Source organism: Triturus cristatus, chromosome 12 (genome assembly GCF_964204655.1).
Source record: "Triturus cristatus chromosome 12, aTriCri1.1, whole genome shotgun sequence".
In the NCBI taxonomy this organism is placed as follows: domain Eukaryota; kingdom Metazoa; phylum Chordata; class Amphibia; order Caudata; family Salamandridae; genus Triturus; species Triturus cristatus.
In genome coordinates this window covers 297,300,052-297,320,489 of record NC_140595.1, presented here as the reverse complement: position 1 = coordinate 297,320,489, position 20,438 = coordinate 297,300,052, and the positions used below count along the sequence as shown (strand labels likewise).

The window sequence follows — 20,438 nt, the reverse complement described above, 5'->3', positions numbered from 1 at the left end:
CAGGCCTAAAAGAATCCATACGTTTTGGTTTGTGTGAGGTGGTTGCAGCAGCCATACGAAACCCACGAAAAAGAACTAAATAAAAAGCACATCTCCTTTTTGCTTAGTCCATTGCAAACCCTGTTGATCTCATAACTTGCCGGGCATTTTTGAAGTTCTACTGTGGACATGCTCTGCATTCAGCCTGTGTAATGTCCAAGGATATCCCAAAATGCCTAGAGTTAGGAAATGCATGTATTCAAAAAATTACTAAAGATCCGCACATAACATCCACACATTGTCCTTTTTAGGTCTCGCCTTGCTATCGCGTAAGCGATCGCAAAGCGAGACTATTGTAAAAGGGCATTTCAAAGTGCTCCCAAAAAGCTGATTGCATTGCTAGCACGCGCACAATCACGCGCTTGGTGCCGCCATGCACTCCGCTTTTTGGGAGGACTTCAAAGGGTTTGCTCCGCCTGGAATGCGCTCCCCCGCCCCCAAGCGCGCGCGCGCCACGTTTCGCGGGGCTTGTTTAATTAGACGGGGCACATCTCCGCAGCAGTGGACATTTTTTGTTTGCGATCTGCTGTGGTGACTAATAAGTCTGCAGTCTCGGGAAACAAGGGCGGCGGAGGACAAGTTCCTCACTGACAAAATTCCAGACAAGCCAATGTCTGGCAGGTAAATAAGAGCGTGAGAGATGCAGGCTTATGTTCTGGGGGTCTCAGAAGAATAGACGCAGCGAACGCAGAACACCTCTCTCTCTCTTTTACTTTCTCTGTCTCACTAAAATCGTCCGCAGCCTCGGTGCATCGGTGCCCCTGTACCTCTCCCGTGTTTCTATCTGACTGTCTTGCCCTGTCTCTCACGCCGTCGCCCTCTTTCCTCTCGCCACACACCCTGCTCTCTCTACCCGCCCTCGCCAAGCGCGCGCGCCACGCTCCACCGGGCTTGTTTTTCTTATTTTTGTATTTCACCCTGGTGGTGCCTGTGACCTATCTATGTAGCTCAGAGAAACCCCTAGGTGTTTCTGCGCTGCTACATACAGAGCTAGCCGTCTCACTTCAGCGGAGGGAATACTGTAAGCGTGCTAATGTCCGTCTGGTGACTTTCATGGCGCTAGACCGCCTTTTACTAGTGCGAGGAGGCCGGTGCCTCAGAATGCTTTTTGATGGCGTTTAATGACCCGAGACTGATGGAGCCCCGGCACTGGGAGCTGCGGCTTTGCAGTAATTCTGAATATCAAAGCCTTCACTTCAAAACAAGCTGCAGGAAAGGGCTCTTTGCACGCACAGGCCCCGCCTCGCGCCACAATCAGGCGGCTCGCGCACAATGTGTGATGCACTAATGAGTTCGGAGTGGAATTTAAGAGCATTCTTCGGTAACACATCTGCATGCAATTGTGAGGCAGGGACTCTAGCGTGGCTGGCTTTAATTGCCTGCTGTTTTTACTCGGAGAGGCTCTGGCCGGGCACGCCCGCACGCCGGACATTTGGTCCTAATCACGGCTCCTGATGGACAGATATGCACCAGGGGGCAGTAAATACCACATTGGCTCTGCATTGTTGCACCGACTGTCCCGTGGGCGTCTCTCTGATGGTCAGGCACGTGACCGTGCGCGAGCACTGCCCGCTGGTGATTTCAAGCTGTAAAGCGCCAAGAAGCCCGGTAAATGGCAGTGCTGTGCTTTTGCAAATGCCACCCTACGTAACACTCACGGAACAGACATTAGAGTATATGAAATACGAGCAACGGCCTCAAAACAAGACGCCATCAAGCAAAGAGACTCCACGAAGGCCAAAACCCAATCTTATATATCTAACAAAAGCACAAGCTGGAATGTAAGACACAATTAGACATAAGCAACAGGGGGCATTCTGAAGTCAGAAACATCACTGGATATTAACATGCATTGACAAAGCTAATAGCTCTCCCCTTTGGGACCTATTTTATTTGCTAAATGTTTTAGCCATGCTGCACAGCTAAAGAATTTAAACATAAAAAGCTCCTGACTCGGACATCTGCGTTTCTTTGCGCGCACACGACGCTTTCCAAGAACGATAGTTTACCAGGGAATTAGAAGTTAGAAACAGAACCCAGTTGCACGGGCCCCTGAACAACAAGGCCGCACTGTCAAACTTCATGCGAGAGGCCTTCACTGCATTAATTGGAAAGGTATTCAAAGGGATCAAATGACAAAACAAACCCAGCTCTCCACATCAGAACACATGACAAACAAAATGAAAAAAGATCTCCATGGCTGATGCGGGAAGTCTCTGCAGAGAAGACTGCATAAGAGAACCATGGGAAAAACAACAAGCATTTGCAATGCAATAGGTCTCGCATTTATGCGAGTTTAAGCTATTGGTATTGTTATTTGCAATGTCAACAGCTCAAAATCGCGTAAATGCGAGACCTATTGCATTGCAAATGCTTGTTATTAATACTATTATTAAATGTGTCCAGATCCCCTCCTCGGAAGACTACTAGGTCATGGTGCTCTAGTATCCATTGTATTAAAGAAGCTCCCAAAATATCTTGGGGCATGTTGTGAAGAATGTGAGTAAAATGTTCTAGCATGGTTCGCAATGTTGAGAGGATGTCCTCTTTCCTATGCAGTACAAAAGAGGGTGGTGATGGACGGAGCATCAGAACCATCAGAACCAATCAAACACTCACACCCAGTCAACAGATCCGGGTTTGATCCATCACCGTTCTTTAGCCCACTCTGCTACCCCAGTTCAGACATGGCCATATGCAAATCAGTCTGACCCTGTGCCTCATGGGAACAGTCCAGCCCGAACTGCCAAGCCATGCCTTCCCTGGAACGGAAACAAGCTTCCTAGGAAGAGGAACCCAGATCAGTTGACTGGGGGTGAGTGTTTGATTTGCTCTAACGCTCCGTCCATCATCCCCTTTGGTATCGCTTTGTTCGCCCTAAGTTGGCAGGGTATGCCCAGACGTGGGTCCCTTGCTCACTTTGCCACTGGATTCAAGATAGCCTGGCTGACGAGGGTTATGAACCCGAAACCAGTCCCAGGATGCTTGTTTCCAGTCCAGGGAAGACATGGCTTGGCAGTTCGGGCTGGACTGTTCCCATGAGGCACAGGGTCAGACTGATTTGCATATGGCCATGTCTGAACTGGGGTGGTGGAGTGAGCTAAAGAATGATGATGGATTAAACCCAGATCAGTTGACTGGGGGTGAGTGTTTGATTTGCTCTAACGCTCCATCCATCATCCCCTTTGATATCTTTCCTATGCAGCCTTTAGAGCTTTTTCATCGGAGTCGTTAGTCGCCCAATAGCAATGCATTTTAAGAGTCTGAAGATGCATTTGTTATTGAATTACTCATACTATTGACTTTTGGCTAGTTGCTCTTGAGAAGAGTTTGAAATTGCTGGCCTCTTTTTTCTATTTAGCAGTTTAGAAGTTGTAAGAAATTGGACTATTAGTTGGGGGGTGAGAACCCACCTTAGTTAAGTCACAATTCTTATCATGATGAACCACAACAGTCACTAAATAAGCCTGTGCTTAAAACTATAGTAGCTTGGCACAAAGCAGTCCGGCTTAATTTAGAAGCAATGTGTAAAGTATTTATGCCGCGCTCAAACAGTGTTAAAGTGAAAACTCAAAACAAGAAAAATCCCAAACCAATTTAGAAAAATTGAGAATATTCTATAATAAATCAAACGGCAAAAAATCCGGTCACCAGAACCAGAGAGATGCATTTTTAATTTTTTTTTATTAAAAAAAAGCCACAAAGGGCCAATTCAGTTATCTGGTTGTGCTAGACCAGATCGAAGTTATGGCTGGCGACGATGGAAGGCGGGTCTGGTACAGGGATCAGGTTTGTCCCAGGGGAAAGTTTATCTTTGACTTGGACATTTTTATGAGAAAAACATTGGTTGTCAACAAGTCAGTTGGTGGGCAAGCAAGATCTGAAGCGAGACTCTTCGATGGCGGATTGCTAAAGAGCGGTGTCCCAGTGCAGTCATCAGTGACGGTGTGAAATCTCTGAAGGAGCAAATTCTGAAGTCTATGCCCAGGAAAGCCTTTATGTCAATGGTAAGCTGCTCGTGACTGTTCCGATGAAGACCTCTTTGTTCGGACTTGTAAACGTTTCTGAAAGTCAGATCTCCTCCAGCAGGGCACACCACCAAGCTGAGGCTGACCAGCACTTCAACAGTTATGGCTTCAATTGTGAGACCAGTCTCTGTCGGTTCTCCAGGCAAAAACTCGGCAGTCCCAGCTTTTGCATTTTGGACAGGCAGAGTATGCTCTAACACCAGTGAAGGGTCCAGAACCGGAGTAGGGAGGGGGTTAAGGGTTCAGGGGCACTTGGGGGATAGGACTCCAGCAGGAGTCCGCAGCAGGATCCAGAGCAGGTCTAGTTGGAACTGTCAGCTGGGCAGTTGCAGGAAAAGAGACATCTGAAAGCTTGTTGTGTCTCTGTAGCTTAAACAGGTGGTCAGCCTGAACCTACGGGTAGAGTGCAAAAAAAGTGTGCTTTGTATATCCTCGTTACCCTTGTAGTCACTTCTGGGTTCAAGGCAAGCCGGTCCAGCCATCCTTCTGATTTTTCAGACAGCAGTCTCTCCACAGTTCCTAGAGTGCTCTAAGGAGAGGTCTATAGGGCCCACTTTTATGTCCAGTGCCAGCCTGTGGGTGGAGGGTATGCCTTTGTCCCACTCCCTATACCAGTTTTGGTCCGTTCTTACCCACTACTGGGTTTGAGGACAGCCTGTCTAGAGAGACAAAGGGGAGCCAGGTGTAGGTGTGAGCTTCGTCTGCCAGCGACAAGGTGCCAGCGACAAGGTAGGCGTTCTTTGAAGCTAATGAAGAAGCTGGGCACAGCCCCAGGCCACCCTGTAGAGGGAGAAGACCCACCCCCTACCCAGAGCACTTTGTCCACTGTCCGGGAGCAATACACATCTCACCACAGGGGAGCCATCAGGGGTCGTGTAACACAGGACACTGGCAGAAAGGCCCTTTTGACTTTAGACGTAAACATTACAACTTTCTAAAAGTGTTGTTTCTAAAATAGTAACACAACATCTGACTTGACTATTATGTTGGATTTCAACTTACTATTAAAATAAGTCCTTGAATCATTTTTCAAGCTGCTCCTAAATTGAAATTAAGCGGTATAAGTTGTTGTAATGTTACTCAGTGTTTTCCTATGGGAGAGCCATTCTTGCCACAGGGAAAAACGACTTTGGGGGGGTTAAACTCCCAGGACATGGAAAACATGAAATATACATGGCTTATGTTTTTAGATACCATGCACTCTGCTTTATGGGCATTTAGGGCCTACCTTCGTTGTGACTTATATGTATTAAAAATGAAGGTTTAGGCCTGGTAGAAGTTTTATTTTGCCAGGTTGAAATGGCAGTTAAAAACTACATACCCAGGCTGCAATGGCAGGCCTGGAGGCATGTTACTGTCTATATAGGGGTATGTATAAAGCGCTGCTGCTACTCCAAGGAGTGTCCTGGCGCTGAATGCCGAAAGGTAACAGTGGGGCAAGAGAGGAGATTATGGGCTAGAGAAAAGCCACGTTTTCAGCTTTTTCCGGAACAAGGGTGTAGACTAAATGCTTCTGAGGGTCAGAGGCAGTTTGTTCCAGACAGACGGGCCCAGAAAGGAGAGGGCCTTGTCCCTCCTCAACCTGGCCTTTTTAATACATGGGGTACTCGCTAGGAAGAGATTCAAGGAATGGAGATTTCTCTGTGGGACATAATGCGAGATCCTGTGTTTTAGGTAGACAGGGCCCATTCCTTATAAGGCTTTGAGTCACAAGTAGTGTCTTAAAGATGATTTTTTTCCTTCCTGGAAGCCAATGGAGACTCCTCAGAAGGTCTGACACGTGAGCATCTGCTTTAGTGGGTGGCACAATGAGTGCCGCAGCTCATTAGTAGCATTTAATTTACCGGCCCTGAGTAAATGTAGTAGCATATACTAGGGACTTACAAGTAAATTAAAATTGCCTAATAGCTATATGCCAATTTTACAAGACTTAAACGGGAGATCAAAAGCACTTTACCACTGGTTAGCTGGAGTAAAGCTAACCATAACTGGGGAATTTCAGACGTTTTCCATCTTTTTTCTGAATCATAACTGCACTTGTAACTGTGGGTTTAAAATTAATTTAATGATTTTTTTTTCAACTACCTTTTCTTAGATTGAACCCTTTGAAATGTCTGACATATTTCATGTATAGATTCGTCAAAGGATGCCGAAGTTATTAGCAAATGAACACTTTTGTGACATTCACCTTCCTCCACCCCTGACCAACGCCCCTGGGATGGATCTCCACAAATTTAAAAATATTTAGAATAAAAATGCCTTTTCAACTGTCAAGATTTTATAATGTTATGTTTTCAAACTACTGAACGTATTTACACCAAACGAGGAAAGGCAATTCCTTGAGTAAAGTTATCTTTTCATGCTAAGTTTGGTGTAATTTCCATTCAAAGGAAAGGCATGTCTACAAATGAAACTTTCCTCGTCAAACCCCAAACATGATTTTTGGTACAGGTTTGTCAAACCTGACCATAAGGTATTAGCGTAACAAACAAAATGCTTTTTAGTGGAAACTCTGACCTAACCATTATTGCTGTATATATTTATCTGTAAAGCAGCGTCCACATTCCTATCTAGCACTCCTACCAAAGCACCGACCATGCTAATTAGATCCTGTCTTTCAGTTATGCAGATCAGGGTGGGGAGCAGTCTGAGGACTATGAGACCGAGGAACAGCTGCAGCAGAGGATTCTCACTGCTGCTCTGGACTTTGTACCAGAGCATGGCTGGTCTTCTGAGGCCATCGCTGAAGGTGCCAAGGTAAGGAGCGAGCAGGAGGAAAATAGGCACATAAGGTGAAAATGGGATGCACAGTCAAGCCCTTCTACGAATAAGAGGAGTTGGCCTATTTATGAGAAGCACAAATGTGCTTTATTAGCTTTTTTATTGTGCTCCATCTCCCTTATTGCTGGTGTATCCCATTTTCTCACTCCATACGTGTTTGTGCCAGTACAGTTTTCAGAGTCTTCTTAACCCACCCTCTGCTCTTGTTCCCTGTTCTTCTCATTGCAGTCCTTGGATCTTTCTGCCGCTGCTGCTGGGATATTTAACAACGGTGGCTGTGAACTGATCCTCCACTTCGTGTCTCAGTGCAACGCGCGTCTGACTGATCTTCTCGAGGAGGAACACAAGCTGGTGCAGCTGGGCCAGGCAGAGTAAATATAACACCGTATTACTCAGTAATGTGCAGTATTGGGAATGTCTGTAGACTCGCTTGTGTGCTGATAAATGAGTGAGGTGAATGAGCACTACTGAAGAGGCCCTAGGTTCATGTTTTCTTAGCTCCTTGTACTGGAGATTAATCTGTTGTCCTCTCATCCTGCACTCTGTTCATCCCATATTCCTTCTCCCAGGCCCATATGTACGAAAATCCCATTTCCAAATAATGAATCCGTAGAAATCGCCATTTGGGAATCTCAGAATGAATGTAATCAATCTGTAATTTCATTATGGCAATTCCTATGGAATCGCAAATTCGTAAATCGCAAAATTCCTCATAGGAAATCGCACCTTTTCCACATATAAGCCATAGTCATCTGGTAGTCTTAACTATAGACCAAGACAATTCTCTAGACCCTAGCCAGTTCCTAACTAACCAGCAGCATCTTTTACATCAACGCACTAACCTGTAAAGTGGTATGCGACTGGTGCTCTGCTGCCATCTGCTGGTCCATCTGTTGGAGGATTTTAAATCGCTTAAAAAGTCCAATCGACATGTTTAGAATTCGTTTCAAAAGCTTAAAGAAACCACGAAAATAAAAGGGGTCGATATTAATGGGGCTGAAATAAAATTTGACGCATACGCGGATGGCATACTAATCGTAACGGAGCAACCGAAGACCTCAATTGAGGCCCTGATAGACACCATAGGAGAATACTCTGGGCACTCAGGATACAAGCTCAACAGGGATAAATCAGAATGCAAACCGCTAAACATCCACTGATATTCTAGGAGGGTCAGGTCTAGTCTGGCAAACAGGATTTATCATATATATAGGGATACACTTTGGAGTGACCTGATGAGCACACTAGGCCCCAACAAGAAACTATTGCTAGAAAAGATAAAGAAACTTCTGGAGCCATGGTCCCTAAAATTCATAACGTGGTGGGGCAGAATTGAGACGATCAAAATGATGATCACCCCAATGATTAACTACTTGACCAGCATGCTCCCGCTCCTACTCACAGATGACTTTCACTGTAAGGTAGACATTCTGATCTCTAAATTCCTGTGGCGAGGGAAGAAAGCACGGATAAGTATCAAAAAACTAAGATTAGAGAAAAAACTTGCAGGGGTAAACCTAGCAGACTTCAGAACATTCCAAATAGCGTTTCTGGCAAAACAGGGGTCTTACTGGATATCACCCCCTAACGAATACACACCGGCCTGGCTACAAGTAGAGAGGGCCATCCTGAACAATCTAAACCCCCCTGGCGCTGTTAACAGCAAATAGGCATAATCATGCCTCTGAGTCCATTTATAAAAACACAAAAATTGCCTTACTAAAGATAGATAAGAAAATGGAGTGCAGCATCAAGGGCTCTAAGTTGGAGTCGCTCTGGGCCAATAGTAAGATTGTAGTGTGAGTGTTTGGTAATCTTTGGTACTGTTTGAACCCCTCCAAATACTCCCCTTTGCTGCTAGACCTCCTCGCATCTTATTTGCACACATTGTTGCTTTGTTTGGAATCTTATTATTTTAATGACGATTTTAATAATTACTGTAAACTGACTTACTTTTAGATATTGCTTGCTGCTTTCATCCCACGTCTATCCTCTCCTCATTTGCCGCTCGACCCTGGCGGTACCCGGAAGATAGGCGGGTCCGCACTGCACCAGGGTGACGCGCTAGTTGTTACTCCTCAATTCCCATATTAGGCATGCTGGGGCGTCCGCTCGCGGTGTAGTGTGAGTGTTTGGTAATCGTTGGCACTGTTTGAACCCCTCCTAATACTCCTCTTTGCTGCTAGACCTCCTCGCGTCTTATTTGCACACATTGTTGCTTTGTTTGGAATCTTATTATTTTAATGACGATTTTAATAATTACTGTAAACTGACTTACTTTTAGATATTGCTTGCTGCTTTCATCCCGCGTCTATCCTTGCCTCATTTTCCGCTCGACCCTGGCGGTACCCGGAAGTTAGGCGGGTCCGCACTGCACCAGGATTGATGCGCTAGTTGCTGCTCCTCAATTCCCATATAAGGCACGCTGGGGCGTCCGCGCCGCTGGTGCGCCAAAGGCAAGCCCGTCTGCGCCCGCCAGTGCCTGGAGCGCAACCAGCGCCAGAACCCCTAAAGGTTTAAAGTTAGCAACATATAGTAGACAGAAGTTGATGGACCTAGACGTGGATCCCTGTAGAATGCATGACTTGTTCCCGCAAGACAGGAACTCAGAGGAGGTCGCCTGCACTAAATGCGCCTATCGGTTAAGCCAAGGTAGGGCTAACCGCCTGGACCAAGTTAGGAACAGGGGACGATCTTCAAGAGTTACGTTGCGAGACTCCCCAAAAGACAGGGTGGGGGTAGAAATATTTAATGATTCCTCAAGGCAAGACCTACATACAGTCCCCAAGTTAGTTCAGGAACAGCATCTACACTGCGCTCTGTTGAATGTGCGGTCCGTTGGTAGAAATAAATATCAGATTGAGGATCTGAATCAAAATACCACGCCCGATATAATTTTCTTGACAGAGACCTGGACCGACAATGCTTCGGGTCCAGACTGGAATGTGGTACTACCGAAGGGTTATGCAGTTATTGCACAGGATAGAGAGAAAGGGGGGGTATAACGATTATTTATCGAGACTATTTAAAGACGCGCGTAGAAACTATTTCTGACCTACCAGCTGAAGCGTTATATTTTACCTTAAATCGAAACAACTTTTTTAAGATTCAGGGACTTTTTATCTATCGCCCTCCCGGTCCTAGGGCTGTTTTCTCACAGGCATTAATGACGCACTTGGAGTCCCATGTTGACTCCCATCCTTTTATTATTCTCGGCGATTGTAACTATCATTTGGAATTAACCAATAACCCGGACTCTGGCAGACTTGCAGCCTTTGGCTTTAGCCAACTAGTAAATGAACCCACCCATCAGGCAGGCCATATCTTAGATGGCATTTTCTCCAATAATGCAGATAATGATTTGATCAGTGTCACCGCTCTTCCCTGGTCAGACCATAAAGCGGTCTATTTTAAGATTAGGGTCGCTCTGCCAACACACCAAACCCATACGAAAGCGTTAAAGGTAAAGATCAGACGATGGACTAGTGTCCAAGCTGACAGTCTAAATATGGCCCTCGGCCAACTTCCCCTTTCGCTGAGTAAAAACAATAATGAGGCAGCATTCGTATTTAATGAATGGCTCGTGACAGCAGCTGACTCTGTGGCACCTGACAAATTGGTAACAGTCAGGAGATCAAAACCCTCAGCTCCCTGGTATAGCTCTGAGCTAAAAGGCTTAAAAGTAATCTGCAGAAAAGCGGAGCGCCTCTGGAGGCAGGGCTATAGTATAGACAAGAAACAATCTATAATTTTGCTCTCCAACAGTATAAAGACTCAATAATCGCTGCCAAAAGACTGTTCTATACCACTAAGATAGAAGAAGCAGGTAACTCTACCAAGGAGCTTTTCAAAACGGTGACTCTGCTTTCCAAATCACAGCAAGCTAACATGTTCCAGCCAGATCAAGACGTGCGATAAATTAGCCACATACTTCCAGAATAAGGTCCAACTAATTTACGATGACCTCCTGAACACTCGTTTGAGCGCAGATAAGTCAGAGCAACCCCAGGTCGAGACGGGTATAATACACCCTAGGTTAGTACGTTTTCCAGCAACTACTAGCGATGAAATATGTAAACTTGTTGTCTCTACAAAATCCGGCTCACCTAAAGATCCCTGTCCTCCCATGATCATGCACTTGGCTGCAAACAGAATTGGGGCCGAACGAACTCCCTTAATTAACCAAGTGCTGGAGTCAGGCAGTTATCCAACCTGCTGGAACAGAGCCACGATCAGGCCAATTTTGAAAAAACCCACCTTAGACCCTTTAGAGCCCAAGAATTATCGCCCAATAGCTGGTCTGCCCATAGCAGCTAAAATCCTGGAGAAATCGGTGAATAAGGTTTTGACCGACTACCTTGACACCTATAATCTGCTGGACTCGACTCAGCATGGTTTTCGTTCACAGCATTCCACGGAATCTGCTCTGCTTGTAGCAGCAGAAGAGATCCGAGGAATAGTGGATAGAGGGGGCAGGGCAATCCTCGTATCGTTAGACCTGTCAGCAGCTTTTGACACCGTGAATCACACGGTGTTAATACAGAGGCTACAGGAGGTTGGTATTGAGGGCCCAGCTCTATTCCTTCTCTCATCGGTTTTGGAGGGCAGGGAGCAGGGCCTATACTGGGACGGCTTTCAGTCCGACAGCTTCCATCTCCCCTGTGAGGTTCCACAGGGATCAGCTCTGTCACCCACGTTGTTTAACATCTATGTTACTCCCCTGGCCAGACTAATCGGGAAGCATGGTTTTGCCCTAGTGTCCTACGCGGATGATTCCCAACTTATAATCTTGATGGCTAACCAGCCGGATGACACAGCTGTCAGGTTTCATGCGTGTCTTTCGGATATTATGACCTGGATGAACTATAGCTTCCCGAAGATTAACACAGACAAGACAGAGATCATTCAGTTTGGTCAGGGGCAATCCCTGTGGAACGACTCCTGGTGGCCTCTGAAGGCTGGAGAATGCCCTTGCCCTGTATCCAAGGTGAGAAACCTTGGTGTAATTTTTGACAGCCAGCTAAGTTTCTCTGCTCATGTGAATAGCCTTACCTCCTCCTTCCTAATTAAAAACCCTGAGAAAGATTTTTCCTTTTATCGCGCAAGAACTACAAAAGATAGTCGTGGTGGCCCTTCTGCTGTCCAAGCTTGACTATTGTAATGCCTTGCTATTGGGGATTAATAAAACTCAACTGAGTAGGCTACAGTCACTGCAGAATGCCGCCGCGAGACTGCTTTGAAATATTCCTAGAGCCCAATCCACTTCAGCGGGAATTAGAGCACTACACTGGCTTCCTGTACAACAAGGTGTGGAATTTAAGGCATTATGCCTGGTCCACAAAGCAATCTTTTGGGGGAGGAGCTAAAGATATTCAAAAAATGCTGATCCCCTATACCCCCGGTCGAGCCCTGAGATCCAGTACTTTGGGCCTTCTTCAGGTAAATAAGATTAGGAGAGTAAGATGGGGTGGAAGAACTTTTTCAAACTGTGCAGCAAAGCTGTGAAATAATCTGCCTACAACTATGAGACTTTTTTGCCAAACCATCAATCGTTTAGGAAAGTCCTGAAGACCTGGCTTTTTGCCTCAACATAGTCCCTGCGATAAAGTTTGCACCACCTCCACACTCACTAGATGCCACGGCAATCGAGCGCTTTATAAACTTATATCCTATCCAAAGGGAAATGCCTGGCCTTCGACACATGGATAGATAAAGGTATTTACCACCCATACCAACTACAAGATGGGGCATACCCCGCCACGTTCGCAGAACTGAAGTCTAGACATAACCTAACAGACATTGATTTCTACAAGTTTCTGAAACCATTACACCTATGATAAATTCGCAAGATTAAATGAGAACAGCAATAAGTGACCGAAGCAAGGATTCTAATGTTGGCCAAAAAACACTGAAAGATGTTTGGGGATAAGTAGTTCAGCCGAAGGTGTTAATTTCAGGGGTGGGCGGAATTTGCGTAGTCGCGCTACGCAAAGCTCCGTGAAACGGTAAAAAATCTCCGTGACCACGCAGAAATTCCATGAACACGCGGAATTGCTTGTTCCGCCCATTCGCGATGCTTTTTTCCTGTTCACGAACGCTGTTTGTGTGCTCAGGGGGAAATATCTCGCGAACACGCATTTTGAAAGCGCGAACAAGGCAAAAATTCCACAAAGCCGCGGATCGCGTAATCTTTAGCAATTCCGCGGAACGTGAAATTACCCATATTCCGCGAGCGAAACTAAATTTACTGCCCAGGCCTAGTTAATTTAGCACCGAGTAAAGGTGTTTAGGGGTATACAGTGGGGCTGAAATGGAAAGTAGCGGATGGTGCTCCAGCGGAAAGGGGATGGGTATGAACTGGGACAGAGGCCGGGAAAGGTAACCTTCTATGGGGATGTCTCCATGTTATACAAGGAAACTAATGATGCTTCAGTAAAAGGTGGATGGCCGCACAATGCATGTAGGAAGCAAGGCTTGTAGTGCACAAGAATACTGTATAAATTATGTGAAAACTTTATTTTTTGAATTAGGAATTTAGTTAGTTTAGTGTTCATCTGCTGACAATGTTGTGGTACCCACTAGAAAAGCTAATATAGCAGAAACTTGTAAGGCTTTCTTGATTAAAAGTAGCTCTCATTCTGGAAGAGGTTGGAGATCCCTATTTTATGATGTGAAAAATGTGATGTGTTGGATTGCTTTGATCTGGTTTTGTGGGGTGCATCACGCAGGATGGTAATGTCAATCCTGCAGCTAAGGTTGGGGTGATAGTGTAAGTAGAGAGAGAAAATCTGACAAGTAGGACCTTCCTTCTGGACGGATGTCAAAACCTCTTCTTATTCAGGTATGCCTAATTAGCAAACCTGACCAATTACCTGTATGCCCAGTTAACTAATGACCAATTCCCATTGTGCACAAATAAAACCATATATTTCATCATATTCAAATTGTCCTATATTCCAGTGTGATTAAACAGTGAAGTCTTGCTGTTTTTCCGAAATTGCATTTGTTGATCACCAATTTCTAAAGTACTGTTTGATGTAATATCTATACAGTGTTTCTCTTTGAGGTATATTTCCAATAAATAGACTACAGCATGCAAATGTGCAAGACACACGTGTGTGTGTATGTATATGTATGTATGTATATATTATCTACTGGCGGTCGCCAGTAGATGGTTATAGTTAGGACCGTGTTTCCATAGGAAATCTCAAAATTCTATTTTGATTAACTTTGGCGCCGGTTGACGAATCTTCGCGAAATTTTCAAAACTAATGGGGCGCTCCGCTCAGCTCCTACCCTGAAAGTCTCGGGGTGATTCGTCAAGCGGGGGCCGAGGAAAAAAGGGGCGTCCCAAAACGCGTTTTCCCCATGCATTTTTCCATAGGACCTTTAGTCGAAGGTACAGCCCGAACGACTAAACAGAATTACTTGAAATTTGGCAGAGAGGTAGTCCTCAGGTCAGGGAAGTGCCTTTTGCAGGTCTGGTGTCAATCTGTTCAGTATTTCCTGAGAAAATAGCATTTAAAAGCATATATATATCTATACGCACGCACTGTGTGCGCGCAAGTGCGCGCACCTTGCCGTGCGCGAGCAAAATTCTGATTGGTTGTTAGATGTCAGTCAACATTCGAATCGGTCGAAATCAGGAAGTGTCGGCCGCCGTTTTGTCTCTCGCACTGAAAAGGAAAGGGGGAAAAAAGGTGGAAAACTTGAAGTAGTTAGTTAGTTAGTTAGTTCAGATAACTATAACTCGCGCGACCGCCACTCTATCAAAAGGATGATGTCATCAGTGATGTCATGAGTGATGCCACTGACCATGTCATGAGTGATGTAATATGTGACGTCATGAGCAGTGGATTGCGGGCGCGCGAGTTATAGTTATCTGAACTAACTATAACGGGGGAATTTCATTGGTTTTTTACAAGTGAAATGTCCACCTAACTATAACGTGTGAAACCTATGGTTTTTTAAGGGAATTTGCAAGGTTTTTTAAATGCTAATTCCTAACTATAACGTGTGTGAAACCTATGGTTTTTTCAGTGAAGTTGTACGTTTTTTTTAAATGCTATGTTATGTATTTATTATTATATTTTGTATATATTTATTTTACAATAAACTACGTATTATAATGGTTTTTCACCGTGCGCGCACCCCGCGATTTAAAAAAAAAAAGAAATAAGTTTTTTTCTGCCTTCGGGGTCCTTCAGGGACCCCCTTTCAAAGGCTAGGGGGTCAGGAACTCTCTACCCTGCCCCCTTTTCACGTTCGCCACCTTCCTTTTTCACTCTCGCACTCAAAACAAACAAAATGGCGGCCGACACTTCCTGATTTCGACCGATTCGAACGTTGACAGACATGTAACCACCAATCAGAATTACGCTCGCGCACGTTAGGGTGCGCGCACCGTGCGCGGCTATAGATATGTATGTGCTTTTAACTGCAATTCTCTCAGGAACTACTGAACAGATTGACTCCATATATGCAAAAGGCACATCCCTGACCTGAGGACTACCTCTCTGCCAAATTTCAAGTAATTCTGTTCAGCCGTTCGGGCTGTAGCTCGGACTAAAGGTCCTATGGGAAAATGCATGGGGAAAACGCGTTTTGGGACCCCCCTTTTTTCTCGGCCCCCGCTTAACGAATCCCCCCGAGACTTTCAGGGTAGGAGCTGAGCGGAGCGCACCATTAATTTTGAAAATTTTGCGAGGATTCGTCAACCGGCGCCAAAGTTATTCAAAATAGAATTTTGAGATTTCCTATGGAAACACGGTCCTAACTATAACTATCTACTGGCGACTGCCAGTAGATAATATATGTGTGTGTTTATATATGTATATGTGTGTGTGTGTATATATATTCACTGAAAAAACCATAGGTTTCACACACGTTATAGTTAGGATATAGCATTTAAAAAACCTTGCAAATTCAATGAAAAAACCATAGGTTTCACACATGTTACAGTTAGCTGGACATTTTACTGATAAAAAACCAATGAAATTCCCCCGTTATAGTTAGTGCAGGCAACTATAACTCACGTGACCGCAATCCTCTGCTGATGCTAATACTGTATTTAGACACTTATTTGCCCATGTCTTCTTCCATTAAATTTTAGCTATACATATATTACAAATATTTTTTTTTCATAAAGACACATATGTCATCAGAAGGCTATTTTCTCAGAATCTACTGAACAGATTTACACCAAACCTACAAAAGGCACTCCCTTGACCTGTAGACTACCTCTCTGCCAAATTTCAAGGAAATCTGTTTAGCCGTTCCGGCTGTAGCTGTGTCTAAAGGTCCTATGGAAAAATGCATGGGAAAAACGCATTTTGGGACCCCCCTTTTTTCTCAGCCCCCGCTTGACGAATCCCCCCGAGACTTTCAGGGTAGGAGCGGAGCATAGCGCCCCACCTATTTTGAAAATTTCGCGAGGATTCGTCTACCGGCGCCAAAGTTATTCAAAATAGAATGTTGCGGATTTCCTATGGAAACATGGTCCTAACTATAATTATCTACTGGCGACCGCCAGTAGATAATGTGTGTATATATATGTATATGTACTAATTTTCATTGATGTAGCTGTGGTCATGGTTTAGTGTATTACACCTTACACTATGCTAATGGGCCCTATAAGTCTTGTCTCCATGGACTGCTGGTTTTGTTTATTTATAGCCTGTTAAATGTTCAGTAAAATTGGACGGATTGGTCATCATCTTTGTACATGAACTTTAAAAAATATTAGCACTGTTATCCATCTTGGTCGATATTTCATGTGCCCACTTAACGTCTGTGCCCCATCTGCCCTGTTGCTTATTGTTGCCTGTGACACCTCCACGCCTTGCCCAGTTGATCTCCTTCGCAGACGATCCCTTGGGGCTTCAACACCATTGACTTCTGATGCTTATGTCCGCAAGAATTGTTGATGCGCTCTCCTATAAAGTCCTTTACTTATTATGCTGCCCCACCACTCCATCGAATCCCAGCACTTTTCTCTGAAACAAGCAGGAGAAGAGAGTGAATACAGCCAGGCATTCCTTCATCTCTGATGATCTGACTGGCCAAAGATGGCCGACACAGCTGTGGTAACTTTCACCAATAGTTTTGAATGGAGAGAAGCCAAATACAAGCAGTGTGAAGTGTTACTCGCACTCGGGTACTCTTGGGGTTCGGCCTTATGTTAGTACCAGTGCTCAAGCACTGTTCCAAGCTTCCATGCTAGTGAGTCCGGCCGGCCCAGTCTTAGAACTGAGGGAGGAGTGGATGGTATAGAAGAGGTAAAGGCGCCTGTATATGTTTCCCAGTTTTAAACCACTGAGGCTCCATGGTTGGCTTGACATTCTCTGTATCTGGTTATAAGGGGGGAGTGTGGACAGAGGATCCGTGTTGGTGCAAGTGAGTAAGTTGCGCTTTTGCCCCACCCAGGAAGAAGAAGACCGATCAGTTTCTGAGGGATGCAGTGGAAACCCGGCTGAGGATGCTCATCCCTTACATCGAGACCTGGCCCCAGGTACACATTCAGTCTGAGAGGTTGGTGCACACTGAGGAGTGCACACTAAGAGGTTGGTGCTCACGAAGGCTGATTCATCACACTATGGAATGCAGAGCTGATCTTGACTTGTGTAACAGCAGTACACATTTGTAACCCACCCCTGAGCTAACCATACATTATTCCCAAGTCAAATGATAGTTACTGTCAGTTGTACAGAAAATGAAGTGCATTTCATTGTATAATGTTTGTCATGACAGACACAAGAAATTCAACCTGATTCTTACTGAGAGTAACTTGCTCCGAGGGCCGCTCCTTGGGTGGTTCTTAATAGATGCCCACAACATGCTGTATTTGTTTGCCAACGAGGGGTTGTTCTGAGTGCCCCAGTGAATTGAGGCACTCTTTGAACTTCACTAGCTCAGTGGAAAAAGACTGTTTTGAAATATTTCTGTTGGCCTTTTGTTCCAAATGTCACCGCTGTTGTGGCTAACCCCTTGCAAAATGTCCTGCTTGTGTGCCCCTCCGCTTATGAGCATGATGCCCACGTACACAATGAGCAATACACATTAGGTGACATATAGGCACACACTCATTTTAAAGAATACATGCCAAAGGATTGCTGTACACTGACTCACTCTGAGGAATGACCACTGTTAGAGGTTTGCAGTGAGAGGTATACATGGCACCTGAGTGGCACGTTCACACGCACACGAGGAGGTTGCTGCTCACAGCCTCCCTTACTAAGAAACGCACACTTGTTGTACATTCCTCACTATCACTCAGGATCAGCATGCACCAGACTCCAAAGAGACCGACCTACCCTGGGGAGTGCATACAGAGTCCTATGCACACTGAGCAATGCAATGCACACCAATAGATTGGTGCTCCCTGATGCAGATGTGCAGTGAATAGGTAGCACTATGCCTCGTACTCTGGGATGCACAAAACATTTGTGCACAGTTAAAGTACAGAAGTATAATGTGCACTGAAGGATGAGCACAAAGAGACTGACCTCAACGTAGAAACATAATCTGACTTACATTATTACGCATGATGTACAAAGTGGAATGCACAGTGAGGTACATGGTGGGCAACAAAGAGAAAGCTGGAGCTCGAGTCTGAACTGGGATAGCAGTACTATCCCTCCACACCATGATAATCCACAACACAAATGAAAATGGAACAATGAGTTAGCCCACTCTGAACATATGGCTTTAGGTGCGCAATGTACAGTCAGTCTCACTGGTATCCCACTGATGATCGAAAATATGCGTAGACCACTAGTATGTATGAAAAATCTGCATTAACATATTTAAAACACATTAAAGCTAATTTCTGCTTTTTGGTTGATGCACTGATTGATATGCTCAGATAAAAGCTGGGGGCTGTCTGACTGGCAAAATACATGACACCCTTGCACATCCAAATGCACTGGCTGAGGAAGAGAAGTTCTCGAGGGCCGCCTTCATGTGGGAAAATGCACACCGACTCCCAATCTGGGACAGGCCCACACTGAACAACTGCACTGACTCTCTGAAAGGTCTCCATGAAGGCCTAAGAAATGTTTTTGAAAACTCTCTCTGCACACTGTTACTCCTGTGATTGAACATGGGAAATGCACAACAAGTCTCCCCAAAAGTAGCCATGAACATTTAGACACCACCTACTCAAAGATGGATTCACTGGGAGTTCAGCTCTGAAAGAATCAGTGCAAAGCAACATGTTAGTAAGCACTCATCACCACCTTGAATCCCTAGATGGATACATCTTGGACATTAATACAACTCTTTACTCACCTGCTGTTTTATAAAACTATTTTTTTGTTGTTTTACTCTGTATGTCTCTAGGCGCTGAGCATTCTCCTCCTCCCTCAGAATATCCCCCAAAGTCTGAACGTACTCACCTCCATGGTGGATGACATGTGGCACTACGCAGGTGACCAGTCCACTGATGTAAGTGCATAGAGAGAATTGTGGATATGGCTTGCGATGCTGTGGACATGGCTCATGGGCAGTTCTGACCTACACTATCTTGGATCCTGCAGATAAACTGGTACACCCACAGAGTGATGCTGGCTGGGATCTACAACACTACACAGCTGGTGATGGTCCAGGACTCTTCGCCTGACTTCGAGGACACATGGCGCTTCCTAGAGAACCGAGTCAGTGATGCAATGAACCTTATTCACAGTGCCAAACAGGTATGAAGATGTGCAAGACATGACTGCGACACCTTGCTAATGATCGTCTTTACAAAACATCCCAACATAAGGAGTGTGAAAGTGGAAGGGTAGACTGTGCTGTTTGTAAAGAACATGCATGTGAGTTGTAAATGCCTACTAGTGTGACTATAGGATAAATGCAAGTGTGAGCATGTGTGAAATAGAGAGGTTAGCAGGCTTATCAGGTAAATGGGAATGGTGACGCGTTATGATGTTACTGGATATTTGTTTAGTGAAGTGTTAACCATATACTAGGCCTCTTGATCTTTGTCCAGACTTTGGTCTGTGCTTGTGATTCATCCAGTTGGAATTGTCCATGAAGAGGGGCGGTCGACGGCTACCGAAATTAGTTGTTGTTAGTCTGTGATTTCCATGTTATGAATAAGCAATATGGTTATGTGCCTTTAAGGGGTATGTCTTATGCTGTTCTAAACTATCCTGTGTTCATGTCAACGGTGTAGTGGATTGTCTTATTGCTGTGGTTCGGAGAGAGGGTTCGGGTATTGCTTCCATCTTCCTATTTAGTGTCATCTGTCATTCAACTGACACAAATGTGGCTCTTGCCTGGCATGTTAGATTTGCGCACCCACTTTGACTGCGGGTCAGTGGAGGAGGCTGAGCCAGCTCACATAACCAACCTGCCAGGAATCGTTGAGCTGTTAGAGAGGAATAGAAACTGTAATAAGACATGATGCAAGGATCTGTGGATGACCTGCCCACTGGAACTCTACCCAGCTCACCATATATTCTTTTTGGATGGGGAACAGCCATTACAACGCGGGTTTTACCACGCTTTGCTATTACATCGCATGCGTTACAACGCATGCGATGTTACAACGCGTGGTAAAACCACGCATACCATTATATCGCATGCGCT

General features: G+C 45.0%; 1 protein-coding gene across 1 annotated transcript in view; it reads left to right on the top strand.

The window, feature by feature from the left end:
* COQ9 (coenzyme Q9) overlaps positions 1 to 20,438 on the top strand; it is a 75,300-nt gene that overhangs the window by 24,869 nt on the left and 29,993 nt on the right. The window contains exons 3-7 of the mRNA XM_085639161.1: positions 6,689 to 6,824; positions 7,077 to 7,219; positions 17,274 to 17,358; positions 19,188 to 19,292; positions 19,385 to 19,540. Of these exons, the coding sequence (XP_085495287.1) occupies positions 6,689 to 6,824; positions 7,077 to 7,219; positions 17,274 to 17,358; positions 19,188 to 19,292; positions 19,385 to 19,540 (625 nt within the window). The remainder of the gene's footprint in view (positions 1 to 6,688; positions 6,825 to 7,076; positions 7,220 to 17,273; positions 17,359 to 19,187; positions 19,293 to 19,384; positions 19,541 to 20,438) is intronic.